A 22,551-nucleotide genomic window follows, 5' to 3' on the forward strand; every position below is an offset into this window, starting at 1 on the left:
TTTTGACAAGCCCGTAATTTGGGCGCCGTTATACAGTGTGTAATTGGGGCTGTATTTGCCCTTGGATTGGTTGTTGTATCTGAATTCTGATTGGTGGTTGTATCTGAATTCTGATTGGTTGTTGTATCTGAATTCTGATTGGTTGTTGTTATATTATTGCCCTTCTGTTGTGTTCTTGAGCCCAGAGCGGGGGTTGGGGGTGGGGGTGGGGGGTTTGACAGGGTTCTACAGAGAAAAGTTTTTGTCCTCCAGCTTTCAAACGAACCGCCTCGAAAACCAATCAGCTCAGCAGATGTGTGACTCGGGATGTGACGTTTTCAAAAGAGAGGCGGAGTCACCAAACATTTCTGATCCAGAAGGCGGAATCTGTTCTGCTTATTACGTGAAAATGTTTGATTTGATTAAAAGGTGTCTGGGCTTCGAACAATGTCCACATCACCATCGGGTTGTTGTTCACGTGTCATGTGACCCGAACTCGGTCAGGGCTCTGCAGGTCGTAACTGAAGCGCTTCAGGTTCAGGGTTAGCGCGCTGATAAAGTTTGCAGGCGCTTCACAAGCAAGACTCGGTGCAATATCAGCCAACATTAGCACAACCTGATGTGATTTAATAATGACTTTGTGACCTTAATGAACACCAGTTGTTGTATCGAGTCGGACTGTTATTTACACGCCACACTACTGTAGAAAACAGTCATATTCGTATGTTGTCGTTTTTACACACTGAATCCGAACTGCTGTTAACTGATTAATTTTCCGAGCTAATCTAACGCTACATTCCTCAAGGACAGTTTGCTAGCGAGCAGCCGCTCACTGCACTGCAACCGCACTTGCTAATTGACACGGTAGCCGAACTGCTAGCTGTTTTTGTGACCACGCCCCCAGAGTGAATATTCATGAGTGAATTTTGTGTGGCGTTTCGCCCAGTGGAAACCTACAGGAACCATTTGTGTACCGCGCACGGAGCGGGATTGGGACGCCCATACCGTCCAGACCCAATTCTACGCCTGTGGTCTGTACGGCGGAGCACCGTGTTGCTGTCTTTTCCCCGTTCAGTGGCTCCCCTGGCTGGATAACTGTTGCATGCTGGGAAGCCCCGCCTCTGACAGAGAGCCGCGCGAGACGACAGAAAACAGCGCGGTGTTTTATTCAGTCATTGGGTCAAACTAATACTCTGGCGACTTCCCTATGGAGATGTACAGCGCGTAAATGCCAAAATCGCGGTAAAAAAAATTACCGAGTTCAATTTCATTTACTGTATGATAAGTCGGTATATCGAATATCGCGACAGGCCTAGTGTGACGGGTCAGAAACTATTCAAACACGTATTTAAACAAGAGCTTTGCCAGGAATCAGACCTGAACAGAGGCAGATGTGGATCTGTCAGAAGACCTCCACACATCTGAAATACACAACAGGGATTTTTTTTCTTTAAATGGAGAGGGACGAGTGGATATAAAGTCGCTTTCGTCTCCACAGCCAGCCGGGGGGGCGCAGAGGGAGCAGAGGACATGCATGCGCTCTCTCTCTCTCCCCTCATCTCTCTCTCCCTACTGGGGTTTTGATTGTTTTTGTGTAAAAATCATTTTCTTGCATGTAATTTATTGTGATGAAATGTTTAATACCGTATTTTCCGCACTATAAGGCGCATCGGATTATAAGGCGCACCTTAAATGAATGGCCTATTTTAAAAGTATTTTCATATATAGAGCGCACCGCATTATAAGGCGCATAGAATAGAACCTGGGGTGGCACGGTGGTGTAGTGGTTAGCGCTGTCGCCTCACAGCAAGAAGGTCCGGGTTCGAGCCCCGTGGCCGGCGAGGGCCTTTCTGTGTGGAGTTTGCATGTTCTCCCCGTGTCCGCGTGGGTTTCCTCCGGGTGCTCCGGTTTCCCCCACAGTCCAAAGACATGCAGGTTAGGTTAACTGGTGACTCTAAATTGAGCGTAGGTGTGAATGTGAGTGTGAATGGTTGTCTGTGTCTATGTGTCAGCCCTGTGATGACCTGGCAACTTGTCCAGGGTGAACCCCGCCTTTCGCCCGTAGTCAGCTGGGATAGGATCCAGCTCGCCTGCGACCCTGTAGAACAGGATAAAGCGGCTACAGATAATGAGATGAGATGAGATGAGAATAGAACCTACAGTAGTGGCTGGGGTTGCGTTATGCATCCACTAGATGGAGCTGCGCTAAAGGGAATGTCAACAAAACAGTCAGATAAGTTAGCAGTCAAACTTTATTAATATAATACAGACCAGCGTTCTGACAACTCCGTTCACTCCCAAAATGAATAAACAGTTTTATTGTTTTCCCCGAGGTAATGTCAGTGACGTAGTATATTCGCAAAACAGATTCGCTCTGAACAGCAGCATGGTATAACAAGTAGCGCAACTTTTTTTTAATCACGTAGTGGAGGGGAACTTTTCCTCGATTCAGTAAACATGTAAAAGAAACCGATACCGTTACGGTAAATCAAACGTTAATGCAATCACAATATAGTAACTCTCGAAACAGTGCAAAGCAATAACAATACAACAATAAATCAATAACTCAACGTTGTTGAAACGTTAATGTTCATATTCACAATATGACCAACCTTGTTCAGTTGTGAACACACAAAAGAAACACGTAAAGCTCACTTTATCATTTCACTTTATCAGTTCATTCCTCATCCACGAATCCCTCGAATTCTTCTTCTTCAGTGTCCGAATTCTATTCCCATGTTCTACTGCGTGACTGATAGCCTCGAGTTTGAACTCTGCGTCGTAAGCGTGTCTCTTCAAAGGAGCCATTTTGGGGTCTTTAAACACACACAAAGTCAGTCTGTATATATATATATATCCTCAAATAAAATCTCTGACACACACAAATGGTGTGGGACCGTTACCGCGTTCTTACCGTTGTTACTACGGTGACGCCCCCTGACTACGGTAGCCGTGATTAACCAATACTGATCCATATATAAGGCGCATCGGATTATAAGGCGCACTGTCGGCTTTTGAGAAAACTGAGGGCTTTTAGGTGCGCCTTATAGTGCGGAAAAAACGGTAATTATTAATGAAAGACACAAACAGATTTCTGGACAATAAACAATATACAGTAATGAAAGAGGAGCAGGATTCACACTGACCGTCATCGAGAAATAAAAAATTTACATTCTTAAATTTTTTGAAAGGTTTCAGTGGAATGTTTATACCGTATATAAACAGCAGGGTTAAAGAGACTCGGCTCCTTTAAGACAACAAACAAGAGGAAGTTCATGGGGGTGAGCAGTGACGGTAAAGACAGCAAGGTCACACACACACACACACACACACACACACGTACGTATGTGGTTTAAACTAAGGAGCATTCTCTGTCATTTGCAGGTTTTCTGATTTGTACTGTGTGGCTTTGAGAGCTTGTTCTCACACACAGTGGCGTGCGCAGGCATTCTGGGGGAAAAAGGCACTTTTTTTGCGCATGTGGAACACCTTATTATAAAAGTCTGAGATTTAACCCTCCTCTTGTGTTCGGGTCGGCACCGACCCGTTTTAGTTTTTAAAGGTGTAAAACAACCACTTAATGTTAATTTATTACATCAAGGCTTTTTGACTTTGCCAGGAATCTCTAGTTGAACAAAATAGAAAAAGAAATTTTTGTTTTCCTAAATCTGAAAATGGTCTCGCAAAAAATATACACTGACAGTCAATGAAAATGTCCAGGTGACATTTATGAAAATAATTTTATTCATAAGCTATGAAATCATGTACTAGAAGCTTACAGATCAATATACTGACATTTAACTCGAGATGAATAAACAAAAAATCACAATTGTTGTGAGCTTTGATAATGTACAGTCCGAACAAAATGGATGCCCTGTAATTGGAAAGTTGCAGCTTCAGTACCGAGTATTGTCCCCACCAACAGCAATACAAGCCGTCAGTCTGCAACGCATACTGCGTATCAAACGGCGAATCCTGTCTTGTGGAATGGCCTGCCACTCCTCTTGAAGAGCCTGGATCAGTTGACCTCTGTTCATGGGAGGAGGAACACGGTTCTGGATCTGAACACCAAGGTGATCCCATAAATGCTCAATGGGATTGAGATCAGGTGAATACGCAGGCCATGGCAGGGTTTGGACATTCAATCGACGCCCAACTTCTGAAAAACTTAGGCCGGCTTGCACCATGCCGAGGGCCCGCCGTCTGTCATCTGGATTTAACCGTGGCGTCTTGGACATAAGGAATACAAAAGCCGGCTTTTTCATGGCCTTAATAAAGGCTATCCAACCCATCCTTTCAACCGTGTACAAATTTTTGTTTTTCTCCAAAACAGCACTTTGAGCTGATTCCTAAAGACCACTCCCTGAAGACTATTGAAAACTGTTTGGATTGAGGAGAACTCATTAATGACTTCTGTGCACGCTATTCAATAGAAACATCTCAAAACAAACATTTCCCCAACTCCGTATTGCATAATATGTTGAATTATTGACCTGGACTTTTTCATTGACTGCCAGTGTAATACTTATGTGCAGTTGTTTGTGTATGCGACGGGCTACTTCACGACAAAATAATTACAGCTTGGGCTTAGAGGGCAAACAATACATTTTCACTCGATTCATGTGTTCGCTGGCTGGTGGGGCAGGGGAAGAGCGGACTGACTGACTGCCCGATGTGTTGTCTGCGCTACGACAAGGCCGTGGCTTCCAGGACGCTATGCTGCTGCAACCTCACACTGAATGCACTGCACGCTTGTTCACGTGACAGAGCAAGAGAGACAGAGGTCCGGTGTGTGTGCGGAGGGGGCACACATCGGGACATTATTTTCACACACGCTTTTAATGCCGCGGCTTTTCTAAAAGATCATGTCGACATTGGCCTCAGTAAACTGTAAAAAAAATAAATTCAAAAGGGCACTTTTTTGGACAGAGGGGCGGGTGCTTGAGCACCACCTCATGTCTATCTGTGCACGCCACTGCACGCACACGCACACACACACACACACACACACACACACCTGTAAGTAAATGGTATGGCCCATGATATACACACTAAACAACGCTGTAAATCGCACACAGCCAGTCAGAAACGCTTCACGACCTTCATCCCAACTCACTGGAGACAGGGTTTTTTGTTTTTTATTGTGGTTTCACTCACGCAGTGCAGTGTTAGAGCAAAGTGCATAAGTTTGCACCCCCTCCCAATTGCTTATAATGAAGTAGATCTGTACTTCTGTTCTACAATTTCTCTCTCAAAAAGAAAAGAAAGGGAATTGCCAAAAGTTACAAACAATACGTCCGGGGAAAAAACAAAAAACTGGTGGCACTCAAACATTTTCCCCCGTTATCTGTTTGTAGAGACGGAATGATTCCTTTTCACTTTTTCTTTTCCAATACAGATCTCGATACCAAAAACTCCAGCTGCTTTCTCCCTGAACACAAAACCACAGCTCTCGCACTAAAATCACTATCAATAATATAAAGGTAGAAATAAGGTTTCTTTAAATCAATCCTAACAAAGCAAACAGAACAAAAAGTTTCTTTAATCACAAATATTTAAAAAAAAGCTTCTAAATCCAGTCAGTTCCAGTTCCCCCAGTAGCTACAGAATCTCAGATTGGAGATGTTCTTTATTTTTCTCTCCTGTATCTGATCCATGGGATTTTTCTGGTATCGTCCCAGATCAGTCCCGTATCTATATTCTCCCTCATTATTATATTTCTAATTATCTTAATTTTTTTTTTCATTTATCATTTGGAGTAACGACGGAGCGTCTGTGAAACAGCACACACTAAACTCAGTCACGAGGGTGCACAAACTTTTGCACTCAAGTTTAGAAAGGTTAATCTGTCCCTCAATTTCTAAATAAAAGTCAACACAGAAACAAACACGGGGCGGCACGGTGGTGTAGCGGTTCACACCGTCGCCTCACAGCAAGAAGGTCCGGGTTCGAGCCCCGTGGCCGGCGAGGGCCTTTCTGTGCGGAGTTTGCATGTTCTCCCCGTGTCCGCGTGGGTTTCCTCCGGGTGCTCCGGTTTCCCCCACAGTCCAAAGACATGCAGGTTAGGTTAACTGGTGACTCTAAATTGAGCGTAGGTGTGAATGTGAGTGTGAATGGTTGTCTGTGTCTATGTGTCAGCCCTGTGATGACCTGGCGACTTGTCCAGGGTGAACCCCGCCTTTCGCCCGTAGTCAGCTGGGATAGGCTCCAGCTCGCCTGCGACCCTGTAGAACAGGATAAAGCGGCTACAGATAATGAGATGAGAAACAAACACAATCTACAGCAGACAGATAGAGATACAAATTTAGATATAAAACACTTTTTGTTTCGCCAAAAGCAAAAAAACAAAATGAGAACGGTAATACTGGGAAATCTTTAAAAAAAAAGAATATTGTGATGAGATGCAAATTGAGATGCAAATTGAGATAATGCGATGGAAAAGCAGATGATCGTGTCAGGGCTGTGTGATGTAATTACGGCTTTACTTCCTGCTCCTGGTGTCCGTCTCCTGAAAATTCTGAGGGGAAATTCCAGACAGATTACAGTAAAGTTATCCTGGAATAATAGAAGTGAAGGTAAAAACGCTGGGGAGTTTCCGCACGCACACACATGCGCACACACACCTCACGCTCTTTTCTGAACACACGTTCCCGGTCCGTGTTTATTCCAGGATTTGGGACACGGTGAGATTACTGACACGGATGAAGCTGATGTTTTAAAGTTTTTCTTTCAGCTTGAGAAAACACTTCAGAATGAAATTTATCATCAAGTGTCTCGTTACAAGAACACCACGCAGGCTCCGTGACGCTGTCGGGAAGCGTCTCTGTAACACCGTCACCTCACTTCCAGCTTTATTCAGTTCCGATCCTATCGTCTGTGACGCGCGTCAGGATCATCAGGAGCGTCACGGTATGAAAATGATCGCAGCCCACATTCCCAGAGAGACGGAGATTGTTATATGTTTTTGGCCCAAATAAAATTTCTTACACACTGAATGCAACTTAAAAGCTGAAACTGATCTAAAACTTACTGGACAATAAACAATGAAAAATCCCCTGAGGGACGTGAACACGCGGTGCTTTCAGACCAAACGCTTCTCAGGACTCATGGAGAGGAAACACCCCCTGGGCATCTCCCCAAAACATGCCTTTTTATTCCCCCGTCTGTATTCACACCGCAAGCAGAAATGCTGAAGTGACGCAAGATGGGTGACTGTTGCCGTAGTGATGTCACTAGTTTGTTGGGGGTTTTTCATACGGCATGACTGCGTTTTTCTCACAAATGTTCATGTGTCACTGTGAAACCAGTAAACTACTGTACACCACCAGGATTTAAACTCGTCCACTTTCACGCGTCATGTTTCTATGGAAACGGCTCGTTCCACTGCACTGTAGAATGGGGGGAGAGCAGGAAGTGTTCAGTGCTGAGAGTAAACCATCTGACATCATACAGCGCGAATCTGGAGAATGGTGGAGAATAAATATTGGGTGATTGCTTAAAGTGTGTTTAACTCCAATGTTAGTGGGGTTGTTCATAATAATAATAATAATAATAAATATAGAACAGGGTTTTTTTTTTAATATGAGATTTTAAAAAAACATGGACGAGAATGTTTATTTTAATTCAGGTTTATATATATTTCATTTAGATGCGTCAAAACTGTGCTGCATTTCCTCCATCACAGATTCACGCAATAAAACTTGGACTTCACCGTCGGACCATTTACCCGTGTGTTTTTGGGGTTTTTTTGATGCCAAGATTAAGAGATGTTAGTCTTACACAGATTTTTATAAATGGTGGTTGCTGGTGTGCGCTCGACCAATCGCTGTACACTCACGACTAACCCACCCTCAAACAGGAAACAAAAAATATCCTGCCGTTCAAAGACCTGAGATCATCCTCAGTTCCTGCAGCGCAGAGACACAAAAACGGGGAACTTCCACCAACAGTTCTACGATCTGTGACAAAGCACCTACGACGTACCGGTGCACATCAACCAGCTGACTGAGATTAAACATTTTTATTTTCTCCACATTGACTGGATCTGAGCAATCGTGCGCTCTGATTGGCTACTCTACTACTAGGATATCAGCTCATATACTGTGAGTAGAGAAAAACAAAATGGCGGAGCGTGTTGCTGAACCAACCAAAGACAAAATAAAGACTCTACTCGAAAACAGCCCCCCCCCAAAAAAAGCAACAAAATATGGAATAAAAGTATTTGATGTTAAGAATGTATCTTTTTAAAATTTATTTTTCAAGAATTATCGCATTTTTCACAAATTGCTCCTGTCATTTCACCAGTTTGTTTACATTCTAAGCAGAAATGATTGTGTCAGATGTTTTGTATAAACTTATTTATTGAATTTGCAAAAAATAAAAAATAAAAAAGCTCCGTTTCTCAGTTATTCCACTCAATCTCGGTGCTACGCACCTCATCGGCTATCAGCTCATGTACGACGCAATTTCGTGGAATAACTGTTAATTACTATTTTATTTCTACTAGAAAGAGCAAAGCTAAAACATTTCTAGATCTCAAAAGTATCATTTCAACACGACAAGGTGTTTAACGATGTCGACTCGACCCCTTCAACGTGGCACGTGAGGAGAAGTGTAAAAACAGTCCCCAGGTCCTGACTCCGAGTCTCGGTGTCCGAATCCGAGCTCATCAGCCGAGCTCTGTGGATCTGAGAGATTAGACGCCATCAGCATGTCAGAGGAAACGGATAAAAACGACCTGCTTATTGAATCAGCATCGTTTCTTTTTATAAATAATACACTTGGTTTTTTTTGCTGCTTTCTCTAACGAACATAGTTCCAGTTTATACGTTTCTAACGTTAGCCGAGTTCAACGTCATTTGAAATCAATGCAACAAACTCAAAATATTCCTCGGTAGCACGGGATCCTGTACAATCGTCTGTACGTAAATTATTAATTCGTATGAGCTAAGAGTGAGAGAAACTCCGTGAATGGTTTTAGTGCCGAGAATATTTAGAAACAGAGACGCAGACTTTCACTCTGATTTCATTCCTAAGATTTGAGGAACCTCAGTGATGTGTAGCTCATCATTACTCAGTACATTTACTGGTGTAGAAATGCTCGTCTTTCATTTTGTCTTTAGTGAGTGTGAAGTTTAGAATAAAGTTCAGTCAAATGAGAGGGGAACTAACTTCCCAGACACGCACACTGTGACGGGGAATTCCTTTATAATTCATAACTAAACTGTCACATGGTGTGTGTGTGTGTGTGTGTGTGTGTGTCCAGATATTTATCACAACCATCAGTAAAACCTGTTATTCTGCTCCGTTGGTGTTACAGTGGGGCAAAAAAGTATTTAGTCAGCCACCAATTGTGCAAGTTCTCCCACTTAAAAAGATGAGAGAGGCCTGTAATTTTCATCATAGGTACACTTCAACTATGAGAGACAGAATGGGGGGAAAGAATCCAGGAAATCACATTGTAGGATTTTTAATGAATTAATTGGTAAATTCCTCGGTAAAATAACTATTTGGTCACCTACAAACAAGCAAGATTTCTGGCTCTCACAGACCTGTAACAACTTCTTTAAGAGGCTCCTCTGTCCTCCACTCGTTACCTGTATTAATGGCACCTGTTTGAACTCGTTATCAGTATAAAAGACACCTGTCCACAACCTCAAACAGTCACACTCCAAACTCCACTATGGCCAAGACCAAAGAGCTGTCAAAGGACACCAGAAACAAAATTGTAGACCTGCACCAGGCTGGGAAGACTGAATCTGCAATAGGTAAGTAGCTTGGTGTGAAGAAATCAACTGTGGGAGCAATTATTAGAAAATGGAAGACATACAAGACCACTGATAATCTCCCTCGATCTGGGGCTCCACGCAAGATCTCACCCCGTGGGGTCAAAATGATCACAAGAACGGTGAGCAAAAATCCCAGAACCACACGGGGGGACCTAGTGAATGACCTGCAGAGAGCTGGGACCAAAGTAACAAAGGCTACCATCAGTAACGCACTACGCCGCCAGGGACTCAAATCCTGCAGTGCCAGACGTGTCCCCCTGCTTAAGCCAGTACCTGTCCAGGCCCGTCTGAAGTTTGCTAGAAAGCATTCGGATGATCCAGAAGAGGATTGGGAGAATGTCATATGGTCAGATGAAACCAAAATAGAACTTTTTGGTAAAAACTCAACTTGTCGTGTTTGGAGGAGAAAGAATGCTGAGTTGCATCCAAAGAACACCATACCTACTGTGAAGCATGGGGGTGGAAACATCATGCTTTGGGGCTGTTTTTCTGCAAAGGGACCAGGACGACTGATCCGTGTAAAGGAAAGAATGAATGGGGCCATGTATCGTGAGATTTTGAGTGAAAACCTCCTTCCATCAGCAAGGGCATTGAAGATGAAACGTGGCTGGGTCTTTCAGCATGACAATGATCCCAAACACACTGCCTGGGCAACGAAGGAGTGGCTTCGTAAGAAGCATTTCAAGGTCCTGGAGTGGCCTAGCCAGTCTCCAGATCTCAACCCCATAGAAAATCTTTGGAGGGAGTTGAAAGTCCGTGTTGCCCAGCGACAGCCCCAAAACATCACTGCTCTAGAGGAGATCTGCATGGAGGAATGGGCCAAAATACCAGCAACAGTGTGTGAAAACCTTGTGAAGACTTACAGAAAACATTTGACCTCTGTCATTGCCAGCAAAGGGTATATAACAAAGTATTGAGATGAACGTTTGTTATTGACCAAATACTTATTTTCCACCATAATTTGCAAATAAATTCTTTAAAAATCCTACAATGTGATTTTCTGGATTTTTTTTCCTCATTCTGTCTCTCATAGTTGAAGTGTACCTATGATGAAAATTACAGGCCTCTCTCATCTTTTTAAGTGGGAGAACTTGCACAATTGGTGACTGACTAAATACTTTTTCCCCCCACTGTATCTAACCAAGCGTCCGGGTTCTGTGTCCATCATCAGAAAGCCCCACCCACATTCAGTGAACCGTATTATCGAGCTCGCTGAGTGGCGAGGACTCCATTTATTTTAATATACGCCTTAATTCTGATCCATTTCAGTCTTAGACTCAATACATGAAGCAGCGGATTGGCTTTATGCTAATTATCTGTTATGCAAATTAGTTACATCAAAAGCTCCAGCCAAAAAAAACCCCACCCACCTCGCAATCCAAAGCTGAATAAACCGCAAGAGATCACTGACACTGGTCTAACCAGTTTTGGGGGTTTTTTGTTATTCCATGTGTCATATTAAATTCAGCTTTTTGCAGTGCATGGCTAGTTGGGATTTTATGCAAATTACTTAGTTTTATGCAAATAGAAACCTGGCGACTTGTCCAGGGTGAACCCCGCCTCTCGCCCGTAGTCAGCTGGGATAGGCTCCAGCTCGCCTGTGACCCTGTAGAACAGGATAAGTGGCTACAGATAACAGACGGATGGATGGATGGTTAGGACACAGTAAACAGACAGTAAACTGATAAACCCGAATGCTCCAGTAACCTCCTCAGACCAATTCTTTCAACGGTTCACTGTCATTTTTTTTAAAATGTAGAACAATTGATAATAGATCATAACTGCACCTGCTCATGGGTTTTATTACAGGGTTAAACTACAAACAGGACAGGCCACGCCCACAAACAAGAAAGTTGGAGTGACCCGCCTAAACCAATAGTCTGATGTTTTAGAGCAAGGGTGTACAAACTTTTTTTTTTTGAGAGAGAGAGAGAAATTGTTGTTGGCCTGTTAATATTTCTGAATCATGCAGTTCCTGGTTTGAACTCTGGGTAACGTCAAACCTCATTAATGTGTCCGTGGTTTAAAAAAAATTTTTAAAAATTACACAATCAGCACAGGTCAGCACACGCCCGCTCAGACACGCCCACTGAAGCAGGGCGTTAACTCATTCACTGAAGCAAAACAACTGCTGTAACACTCCCGCGTGTTTAACACACACACACACACAGGGATGTGATTTGGGGCTGGTGAAATTATCTGAAAATTTTAGCCGGGGGTCCAGGGCAGTGCCCTGGTGGGGGGACAAGGGGGGCAAAGCCCCCCGAAGCTCCTGGGTTCTGGGGTTTTCTGACTTAAAAATTGTACTAAAATGGCAAGCAAACACACAAGAAAAAACTTGTCATGATTAACAAATTCAAGCCAATTTAATGGTCAACATGCAACTCTGAGCCGCTACAGTACATTCAATGATTCTTAACTGACAAAAAGCCAAAACATGAAACCTAAAAATGTCATTCTAAATTAAATCATCTACATTAGAATAAATAGAAAACTGTATAAGGAAAAACAAAATTTATACTTTCAATTACCGTCGAAGTTGAACATACCTCAATGTGCCTTTTCAAACAAACATGATGCAACATAAGAATTCATCCACAAGTCTTCAGGAACTCTCAAAGAAAACAGATGCGAGCATCCATGTCCAGTTCCAGCACATCAGTCACTTTTTTTCTGCAGTTTCTACTCTAGCAATGTCAACTTCATATACATAACTCTATAGTGTTCACTCACCAAAGGATAATCATAACTCCACAGTGTTCACTCACTTAAGGATATTCAGAACTACTGTGTTCACTCAGGTTTCGTTTCTATCCCGGGCTCCAGCCCGACTTTGCACGCTCGTAGCTCGGGCAGGGGAGGTCCCAGTATCCCCAAACTTGACAGCCAGAGACCTCTGCCCTCCCCCCAAAGAACGAAATCGCTGAACAAATGTCCCACAGTCTTATGTCCAACGTCTGTAGCAACCTCCTTCTCCAACCATTCCCAGCGGAACTTGTTTTTCACTATTCTGTCGATTTCTTTAACTCGATTTGCATCTTTACGCTCGATCACGGAGGCTGCCATCTTTCAACTCTTTGTTTGAAGCGAGCTTACGTACAGCTATCTAACAAGCGCGTTCATTGGTTGTTACAGAGCGATGGGCCAATCACGTACCTCGTTTCATCTCAATGACGGAATTACTGAAAGTCGGAACGAATAGGATACGAATGCGGATTTTTGAGCGAAAAATCGTAAAAAAAATTTTTTTTCAAATTTTGAGGTGAAAAAAGCGGAATTCCGCGAATTCACGGAAAAATCACATCCCTGCACACACGTTCACTGTTACTTTCTTTGTGCCATTACTATGTCGTTTCTTTGCAGACAGGAGAAGAACAAGAAAGTTTAGTTCGGTAACAAAGCAGAGAACTTTTCCCTGGTCCCGACCACAGCAAACAACCCGGCGAGTCGACACTTCACAGTGTTCACGCTGCTCACGGACATGAACGATGTTTATAATGTGGAAGCAGGAACACTGGATTTCTGTAGTTTGCTATTAGCTACCTTTCGCTAACAATACTGAGCTCATCCTGCAGCGAGAGTTTCGTGACAGCTTGGCGTGAACCGTGCAGCGGTTTAACGTATTAACGTCCACAGAGCGAGCGAACAAACAAACCAGAAGAGTAAATCTAAAATCAAAGTAAAAAAATAAGCAGCAATAATATCAGGTAACATGTGGGCGGAGTAACGTAATCTAGTAATCAAGCAGATTGTAATCCAGAAACAATTTGGTGAACAACAAATTTTGAACTGGAAAATAAATAAATAAAACTAGATTCTTTACATAAAAGTAGAATTTTGAGAAACGGCGCGAGGAGATGTGATGTCGTGAATTCCCGATCCTGTGACAGAGGATACGAGTCATGTGACTGTTCGCGTGATGGTGTTTGTAAGAGTGTGTTGTGGGAAATCGAGTGTGGAGCAGAAGTGGTTAGTGTTGGTGGAAATGTCTGTGAAATAGAGTTTGTGATGATGATGTGATGTCAGCCAGGTCAGGTATTACATTTACACAGCTGTGATAGACACCAGACACGCGCTGCTCCTCGATGAGGACCGTACTCGGGCCGTACACAGGCAGGTGAAGTCACATGACGTCATTTTCTACACATGTGGATCAGTGTTTTGCCCCACCCTCTGTCTGCTGCCAGCCCAGTACAGACACTGGGTCCACCCGGGCCACCCCACCCCGTTGTAAATGATCCGGTGACGCTCCTGCCTGCTGTGTGTTTTATTTTAATTGAAGAAACGAGAGCTGAGACATTCTTGGAAATTTCTGCTCAGTAGTTACACTAAAGATGATTTGGCAATATTCTAAGCCACTAAGCGTCACACCCATGATTTCCTCTTCACACCATCTCCAGCTGATCTACACCGTCATCACCTCCTGATCCATCTGTGATTCCACTCGCCGAGCTCCAGCTCCACACTTATTCTGCTCTCACATGCAGTGTCCCATGTTTAAACAGAACCCCGGTGTGGGTTTGCTTCTTGAGGCACAGAGACGTCCACAAGCACCAGCAAATGGTGGTTTTCTCCGCCTACACAGACGGTCTGCGCCAGCTACTCGAACCCAGACACAAATGAAAACTTGGTTGAGCCAGACCACACCATAGTGTATGTAGTTATGTTACAGAGCCAGGCAGCGTACTACAGAGGGTGACTGAGACAGCCAAGCACACACACCCACACACACCCACACCTGGAGTGAAATTTCATACAGAGTTTGTAAGTATTTTACAGGGAAACAGTGAGTAATTTATTCACCGAAAACGCACCAGAAGGCATGTACTAGGGCTGTGCGATGTCCCCTTAATTGGCATCGACAATGTTTACAGTGCAAACATTGTGATGGACGAACATATCGTGTGTGTGTGGGGGGGGGGGGATTTTAATGCCACATTATTAAATATTTTATTATTATCATTATTAAAAGTATTAGATACTCATCTGAGGCTTTGGCACGTTAAGAAAAAAGCACTAGGTGATGTGGAATATTTGGCCTTGATAACGGATATGTGGTCCAGCTGCAACATGATGCCCTATATGTCAGCTACCGTACATTATGTGGACCGAGAGTGGGCAATGCAGTCCAAATGCCTGCAGACGAGTTTCATGCCAGAGACACATTCAGCGGACCATTTAGAAGACGCATTGCGCGAGACACTTGCCGAATGGAAAATAGAGGAGAAAAAGATCGCCTGCAACAACGGGGAGAATATTGTCGCAGCCATCAGGCAATTGAAATGGCCGTGGTTAAGTTGTTTTGGGTGCAATTTGAACCTGGCCATAACCAACTCGCTTGCGCAACAGAGGGCCAGTACAGACCGAGCGTTTGGAGTTTGCCGAGCAGTCAACACTGCGTTTGCGCACAGCTGGCTTCGGAGAAATGAGCTGCGCAAAGCGCAGGTGGAAATGAACCTCCCCGAGCACTCACTGATCACGGCAAGATATTAATCTGCTCTAACAATGAAAGACTAGGATTCAAACTATGAGAAGAAACTACACTTAAGCTATTACTCATTGTTTATTTACACCATATCAATTGAAGATGCGTTTCGGCCTTTAGTGCGCACTTGAACGCGCTAATTTTTCCAATTTATTAGTGTTTGAATTTTGAATTTAATATTGTTTTTTTACTGTCTTTACATTTGTCAAAATCACCTTCATTCTTCCATTTGGTTTGACATTATGGCTTAGAGTGGACCATTTTGAGTCTGAAAGTGGGCCTATTTACCAGATTAAAGTTATTTGACTTCTGCTGAAGTCTGCGCTTCACTGCCGTTTGATAAGGTGCAATATTTCCCGACTGAAGTCGTTAATAGTGGCTATTTATTTGAACAACATGACAAATTTTACATTAAAAGTATAGTGTAGGCTAAAAAATGAAGTCAAAATTTATTATTAGTAGCATACTGTATTTGTGTAACCACATGTTATGTTCACTAGCACGTCCCTGCACCATAGCCTACGCCAGGGGTGGGCAATTATTTTTTCCATGGGGCCACATGAGAAACAGAAAATTTTGGGGAGGGCCGGACCAAAAGGCTGAACTAAATTCTGCATAATATTAACTGTATTTCTTTATATAAAGCAATAAATATCATTGTTTTTACAAGCTGCTAAGACTGGTAAGAGTATGGGGAAAAACGAGGTTGCCTTACAAAAAAAAGTGTCATTTATTCAATCAAATTTCCCAAAACAATGATTAACAAAATGTGAACGTTTGTACCACTTTTTTTCAGTCACATTCACCCCAAAACACAATAAAGGCATCACATATTGTCTTTCTACTCCAAATATCAAGCAAGATACATCCTATTATAATAATGATGCCCACATTTGTAGTCTAATCACCTCATTTGGTGTTTTTTATTTGTTCAGTGAGAGAAATCTCGTCTCTGTTGGTCTTTAACGAGCGCATCAGAGTCAGGTTGAATGTCTGAGGTGGAGATGCGAAGCACAGCTGACAGATGATCATCAGTCCATTCGATGCAGGAATCAGATCTACAGATCGGCTCGGGCTCCGGCGCCTGCTGGTGACGTCACGCTATGTGATTGGCTGGACCGTTTGAAGGATGACGTACAAGTTTGTGGTTGGTCTGGACAAATTACGGAAGTAGTTATCGCGGGATTAGGTTTCGTGGGATTTCATGTCATGTTCATGTCGCGGGCGTTGCGTTTTTGTTAAACACAACTTCAAAATAAAAGCAACGCACATTCAGTCCATGCATGAGGTAAAATTAGAAAATACGTTTATTTTGTAATTTCTAATTAACCTTACGCGGGCCGGTCAGAATGAACCAAAGGGCCGGATGCAGCCCGCGGGCCGGAAAATGCCCAGGTCTGGCCTACGTGAACAAGCGGTAATAGGATATTACTTTATAATGATTTATATAATTATGTATTTATATATAATTATATAATACATTTATATATTAAACAAAACTAACTAACTAAACTAACAAAAAACTAACTTTTTAGGTTAAACAGGCCCAGATGATATATGCATGTTTATGACAAGAGGGGGCGTGGTATCACGATGGTGGCTCTCCATCGTGATGGATGACCACCATCGTCGATGGACGATGGCATCGTCTATCAGCACAGCCCTAGCATGTTCATTTCAAAATGTTCTTTTTTGGGGGGGGGGGGGGGGGGGGGGGGGGGGGGGGGCATGCCCCACACCCCCATAGCATTAGTGTGCCTTTGGCTTCCAGTGCCACCTACGACATTTTTTTATCCGACTACTTCAGATTTTCTGGAGAACCCTGATCCAAGTAAGAACGCAGCTTTCACACTCAGCAAGGCGCGAGTTCCAGTCCGCTTTCAAACAAATCCTCGTGAGGAAATTATTCAACTCTAATTGACTTAACGGCAGGAACTGAATTAAACATCATGTGCTTTTGGGTTGAGAATTTTTTTTTTTTTTTGAGAGATGCTCAACTAAACGAAGCCGACGCTCAGAGGTGCAGCGCGGCGCTGCAGAAACGCCGCCGAGTTCCAGAGAATTAACAAACACAGCTTTTACAAGACTAAACCTTTTATTTATATAATAATCAAATCATTTATTGAGGATCAGCTCTGTGTTCTCGGTGATCAGTACATTTTTATGATTCTGACACACGCTTGGTAAACAGATAAAATTTAACAAGGACATTTTCGACCTTGTCACACTTCAGACAACTTTTTTTTTTGGTTAATTACACACGCTGTGAAACTCAGCCCGATGACTCAGTTTCTGATTCAGACTCAGCAAACAGACTCGAAGGTGTGTGGAAGGTGTGGAAGAAACCCGAGGCCGTGTCCTTCAGTGAAAATTTCAAAGTGTCAGTTAAACACACTAATGTCACTTCTCGAACCTGAAGCAGTGAAATCTTCTCTTCACCGGACTCATCTCCCAGTTCCAGGTCACCCGAGGCCGAGTCGAGTCAGATCTGTGAGATTCTGCAGCCCAGGCTAATCTAATAACGCAAATCTGCCTCCTCGGTCCCTCTGTTGAGTAACGAGTGTGTAAAAACACTTTGTTCTTCAACAGAAGAATGTCCAGCAGCTTCACACCGACATGAAGAATCAGGAACACGATCTGGACGGAGAAGATGATCAGAAAAACGAGGCGAGAAGGAACAGACCCCAGACCTTCTGTGGATGGACGGAGGGAGATGACTCGTCTCGGACTAATTTGCACCTCTACACCCGGGTGCGGTGTCAGACACATGAGGTCACACCTGGACTTTAAAGAGCAGAAAACTTCCCACCATTCAGCAGACGTGATGAAGAACCTCACAAGTAGGATTGAACTCGTTTACACGCGCCTGCTGAAGGACCAGATTATCTCCAAACTCCACGAACCTTCACTACACAACAGGAGCAGGAGGAGATCCTGATGTGGCCACGCAGCCAAAACAGACCAGAAGCACTCGGATGTTGTATCTTAAACTTACAACAACAAGGGAAAGATTTAAATAAATCAGCAAAAAGATCACGTTATTAATAAACTCTTGGTGTCCCAATAGTTGTAACAAAACACCATCATCATGAGGCCTTCATTACAAAACCAGGATTAATAATTCCTTTTGGCTTCATTTAAATCCCATTTGATTTCAGCTACACTACCGTTCAAAAGTTTGGGGTCACCCAGACAATTTTGTGTTTTCCATGAAAAGTCACACTTTTATTTCCCACCATAAGTTGTAAAATGAATAGAAAACATTTTTCTGGCCATTTTGAGCATTTAATCGACCCCACAAATGTGATGCTCCAGAAACTCAATCTGCTCAAAGGAAGGTCAGTTTTATAGCTTCTCTAAAGAGCTCAACTGTTTTCAGCTGTGCTAACATGATTGTACAAGGGTTTTCTAATCATCCATTAGCCTTCTGAGGCAATGAGCAAACACATTGTACCATTAGAACACTGGAGTGATAGTTGCTGGAAATGGGCCTCTATACACCTATGGAGATATTGCACCAAAAACCAGACATTTGCAGCTAGAATAGTCATTTACCACATTAGCAATGTATAGAGTGGATTTCTGATTAGTTTAAAGTGATCTTCATTGAAAAGAACAGTGCTTTTCTTTCAAAAATAACGACATTTCAAAGTGACCCCAAACTTTTGAACAGTAGTGTAAATCATCAACTGTACAACAGGGGCTGTGTTCCAATCTCACACATATCTGTAGTGTGCTTAGCTAGTGTGTAGAATCATTTCCGGCTTTTTTTTAAGCATTTTTTGGACCATGACTACACCTGAGCATCACTGCGAGGCGAGGAGTCGACACCACGCTGTGTCCCAAATCACACACTCATGATCAGCACTACAGCCACTAATCAAGGGAACGAAGCAAGTGGTTTGGTTTAATGCCCAGTCTGTTTATCGGATACATCCGATCCCAAACCACATGGCCTAGTCATCACCTGTCCACTCTGGGCGTGTCCCAAACCAAACCACACACTTCACTCTACAGGTTATATAAACACCATTACCAGTCCACTCTGGGCGTGTCCCAAACCACACACACACACTTCACTCTACAGGTTATATAAACACCATTACCAGTCCACTCTGGGCGTGTCCCAAACCAAACCACACACTATTCAGTCACATATGCAAAAAAATAAATAAACAAAAGCCATGAAGCATTAACTCACCACTTCTGCGACTTTTACAAAAAATCTTTTGCAGTCCAGGTTGGAATTGGGTATGAAGAAACATCGACTCGATCTCGTCTCTGGTGCTTCTGTGGTCGTGGTGTTATACACCGCGTCTGAGTTGGCCATCTCTGCAGGGGGGGGAAGAGCTTCTAGCTTAGCATTGTAGCTAACGACAGTACTTCGCTGTAGCTACATTCACACCAAATCAGAAAAAATTTCTACAAACAGAATTCAAAGTCAACGAGTTGTGACGCAACGTTTATGTTTCTCAGGATGGTGGAAACCATGGAAACTGTAATTCTGTGTCAGTTATAAAGTTACTAATACATCAAAGGGTAATGCTGATGGTTCTGTCTCATTTCCGCTGTTCCTCTGACTTTACACTCTTTGTTAAAAAAAAAAAATTAACATCTTTGAGACAGCAAGATTCATTTTTATTTGACCACAGCTAGCGGATGTCTAGCTTCCATCTTTCCCCGTCTCCTAGCAACAGCCTTCTCACGATTTTAATCACTAAATGCACTTGAATTTAACGATACTTTCTAACTTCAGTATGGAAACAAATTTAAGTTGCTATCTGCAAAATATTTACTTGATAGAAAAAAAAACTTTGTAAACTTCATAATTATTTTACGTCATGGTCTAGAAAGTGATATTTTTGACAGTGCTGTTTTTATCAATTCCCCACAAAAATATAAGCACGAATATTCACACTGTTGTGATGTTAGTCATGCATGCTAGCTCGTATCTAAACAAATGGGTGCAGTGTTGCAGTGATGAGTAACGTAGACACCCAGAAAGATCCAGGTGATAGCTACAGACAGCACATGCTTACAGATACGCAGCCTTCGTCTGCAACGTTAAACGATTATCGTATTTAGGAACCGATATGCAGAACCGAAATTAAGTTCTTTTTAAGGGTACCTGGTATTTTGGATTTGGTTCTAATTTGGAACTGAGTTTCGGTTCCCAACCCTAGTGTTCACATGGATATGTACATTTTCGAAAGGAAAAAAAACAATCATTTGTGTAAACAGAGACATTTTTGAAAATGATGTCTGTGTGGGTGGATAAATTTTTGAAAACGCTCATGTTAACGGAGACGGTTTTAAATGCATCCAAACAGGCCTGAGAAACATTATTACATCACAACATAGCTACAATAGCTAGCAGGGCTTTCCACTAAGGCTCATACTAGCCAGCCATGACAAATAAGTAGCCAGCCGGGGGGAGTAAACACAAAATAAACTCCTGTGCACGCAGTTCCCAGGATTAAATGTATTTTCTACAGACCATTTATTTATTCACTTTACTCAAATACAAAGTAAAATGGCAGTAAATCTTCTTTCTTTTCTTGCGTATTGCATCATGAGGCGTTCCTGGCTTGTAAATCTCTTATTTTCGGTGCATGACACATTCATGCAGCTGAGCATGCTATGAATTAACAACGACAACGGTCTGCAGTGGGGCGACACAATTACACACTCAGCCAACATTTCTCCATTTGTGTATGAAAATACACTCCAACCACTCAGTTTGGCTTCATTTACAACCAACGGTGTCTTTTGATGCCAGCACGTAATTGAACGAGAGAAGACTGGTTTACCGGAGACAAAATAAGCGTCATCTCTGCTTCTGTTCCCTCCGACACACTACTGCCTCCGCCGAGTGAGCGCGCACACACACCGCATGTCGGGGCCGCGGATGAGTTACTCTCCCCTGATCAACCAAGTCAGCAGGGAATTTGTGGTTATTATCGGTACAAACAGCGCGAATCACAACTTAAATGAGTGCGGTTCAGTTTGACATTATTGTCAGTCCGTTAGATAAACATTTAATTTTATTAAAATCGAAAATTAATATTTAGAGCCTGTGGGCTACAAAAATAATAGTCATTAAAGTAGCCGGCTGGACTTAATTGTGTAGTCGGCTGTATGGCCGGCAGCCGGCGCTTGTGGAAAGCCCTGAGCTAGGTACCATATTTGCATAAATCTAGCCTCCTGAGCTGTGATTGGTGAAGAGCATTCTGTTTCCTGTGTATGTTAATGAGAAGTGGGTTTGTGTGTAAACTTTAGCTGAGGTCAGTGTTACAGTAGTTAGTGTTAGAAGGCCGTGTGGATCAGCTGAGAAACACCAGGGCTGAGTCAAAGGTGTGAGTCAGTGATCTGTGAGGAGCTCGAACCGAGTTCCATTTCTGTGGTGAAACTACTGTGAAGTTAAAGTTCTATAATAAGTGTGTAAAAAGTGTGTGTGTGTGTGTGTGTGTGTGTGTGTGTGTGTGTGTGTGTGTGTGTGTGTAAACTGTGTGTGAGTGTGTGTGTGTGTCTGTGTGTGTATAAAGTGTGTGTGTGTGTAAAGAGAGTGTGTATGTGTAAAGTGTAAGTGTGAAGTGTGTATGTAAAGTGTGTGTGTAGAGTGTGTGTAGAGTGTGTGTGTGTAAAGTGTGCGTGTGTGTGTAAAGTGAGTGTGTGTGTGTAGTGTAGTGTATAAGTGTGAAGTGTGTGTGTGAAAAGTGTGTGTAGTGTGTGTGTGTGTATAATGTGTGTGTGTGTGTGTGTGTGTGTATATAAAGTGTGTGGGTGTGGAAAGAGTGTGTGTGGAAAGTGTGTGTGGAAAGAGTGTGTGTGGAGTGTGTGTGGGAAGAGTGTGTGTGGAGTGTGTGTGGAAAGAGTGTGTGTGGAGTGTGTGTGGAAAGAGTGTGTGTGGAGTGTGTGTGTAGTGTACAAGTGTGAAGTGTGTGTGTGTGTGTGTGTGTGGGGGTGGGTGAAGTGTGTGTGTGTGTAAAGTGTGCGTGTGTGTGAGTGTGTGTGTAAAGTGAGTGTGTGTGTAAAGAGTGTGTGAAGTGTGTGTGTGTGTGTGTGTGTGTGTGTGTAGTGTACAAGTGTGAAGTGCGTGTGTGAAAAGTGTGTGTAGTGTGTGTGTGTAAAGTGGGTGGGTGGGTGGGTGGGTGAAGTGTGTGTGTGTGTGTGTGTAAAGTGGGTGGGTGGAGTGTGTGTGTGTGTGCAAAGTGTGCGTGTCTAAGTGTGTGTGTGTGTGTGTGTAAAGTGAGTGTGTAAAGAGAGAGTGTGTGAAGTGTGTGTGTGTATATATAAAGT

At 43.0% G+C, this 22,551-nt stretch overlaps 1 protein-coding gene across 1 annotated transcript in view; it reads right to left on the bottom strand.

Moving 5' to 3' along the window:
* Positions 1 to 22,551, bottom strand: part of cmtm6 (CKLF-like MARVEL transmembrane domain containing 6) — a 68,414-nt gene that overhangs the window by 36,885 nt on the left and 8,978 nt on the right. Inside the window, exon 2 of the mRNA XM_060900475.1 lies at positions 19,454 to 19,584. Within this exon, the coding sequence (XP_060756458.1) occupies positions 19,454 to 19,582 (129 nt within the window). The 5' untranslated portion in view covers positions 19,583 to 19,584. The remainder of the gene's footprint in view (positions 1 to 19,453; positions 19,585 to 22,551) is intronic.

The sequence above is a fragment of the Neoarius graeffei genome, chromosome 19, assembly GCF_027579695.1.
Source record: "Neoarius graeffei isolate fNeoGra1 chromosome 19, fNeoGra1.pri, whole genome shotgun sequence".
NCBI classification, from domain to species: Eukaryota; Metazoa; Chordata; class Actinopteri; order Siluriformes; family Ariidae; genus Neoarius; species Neoarius graeffei.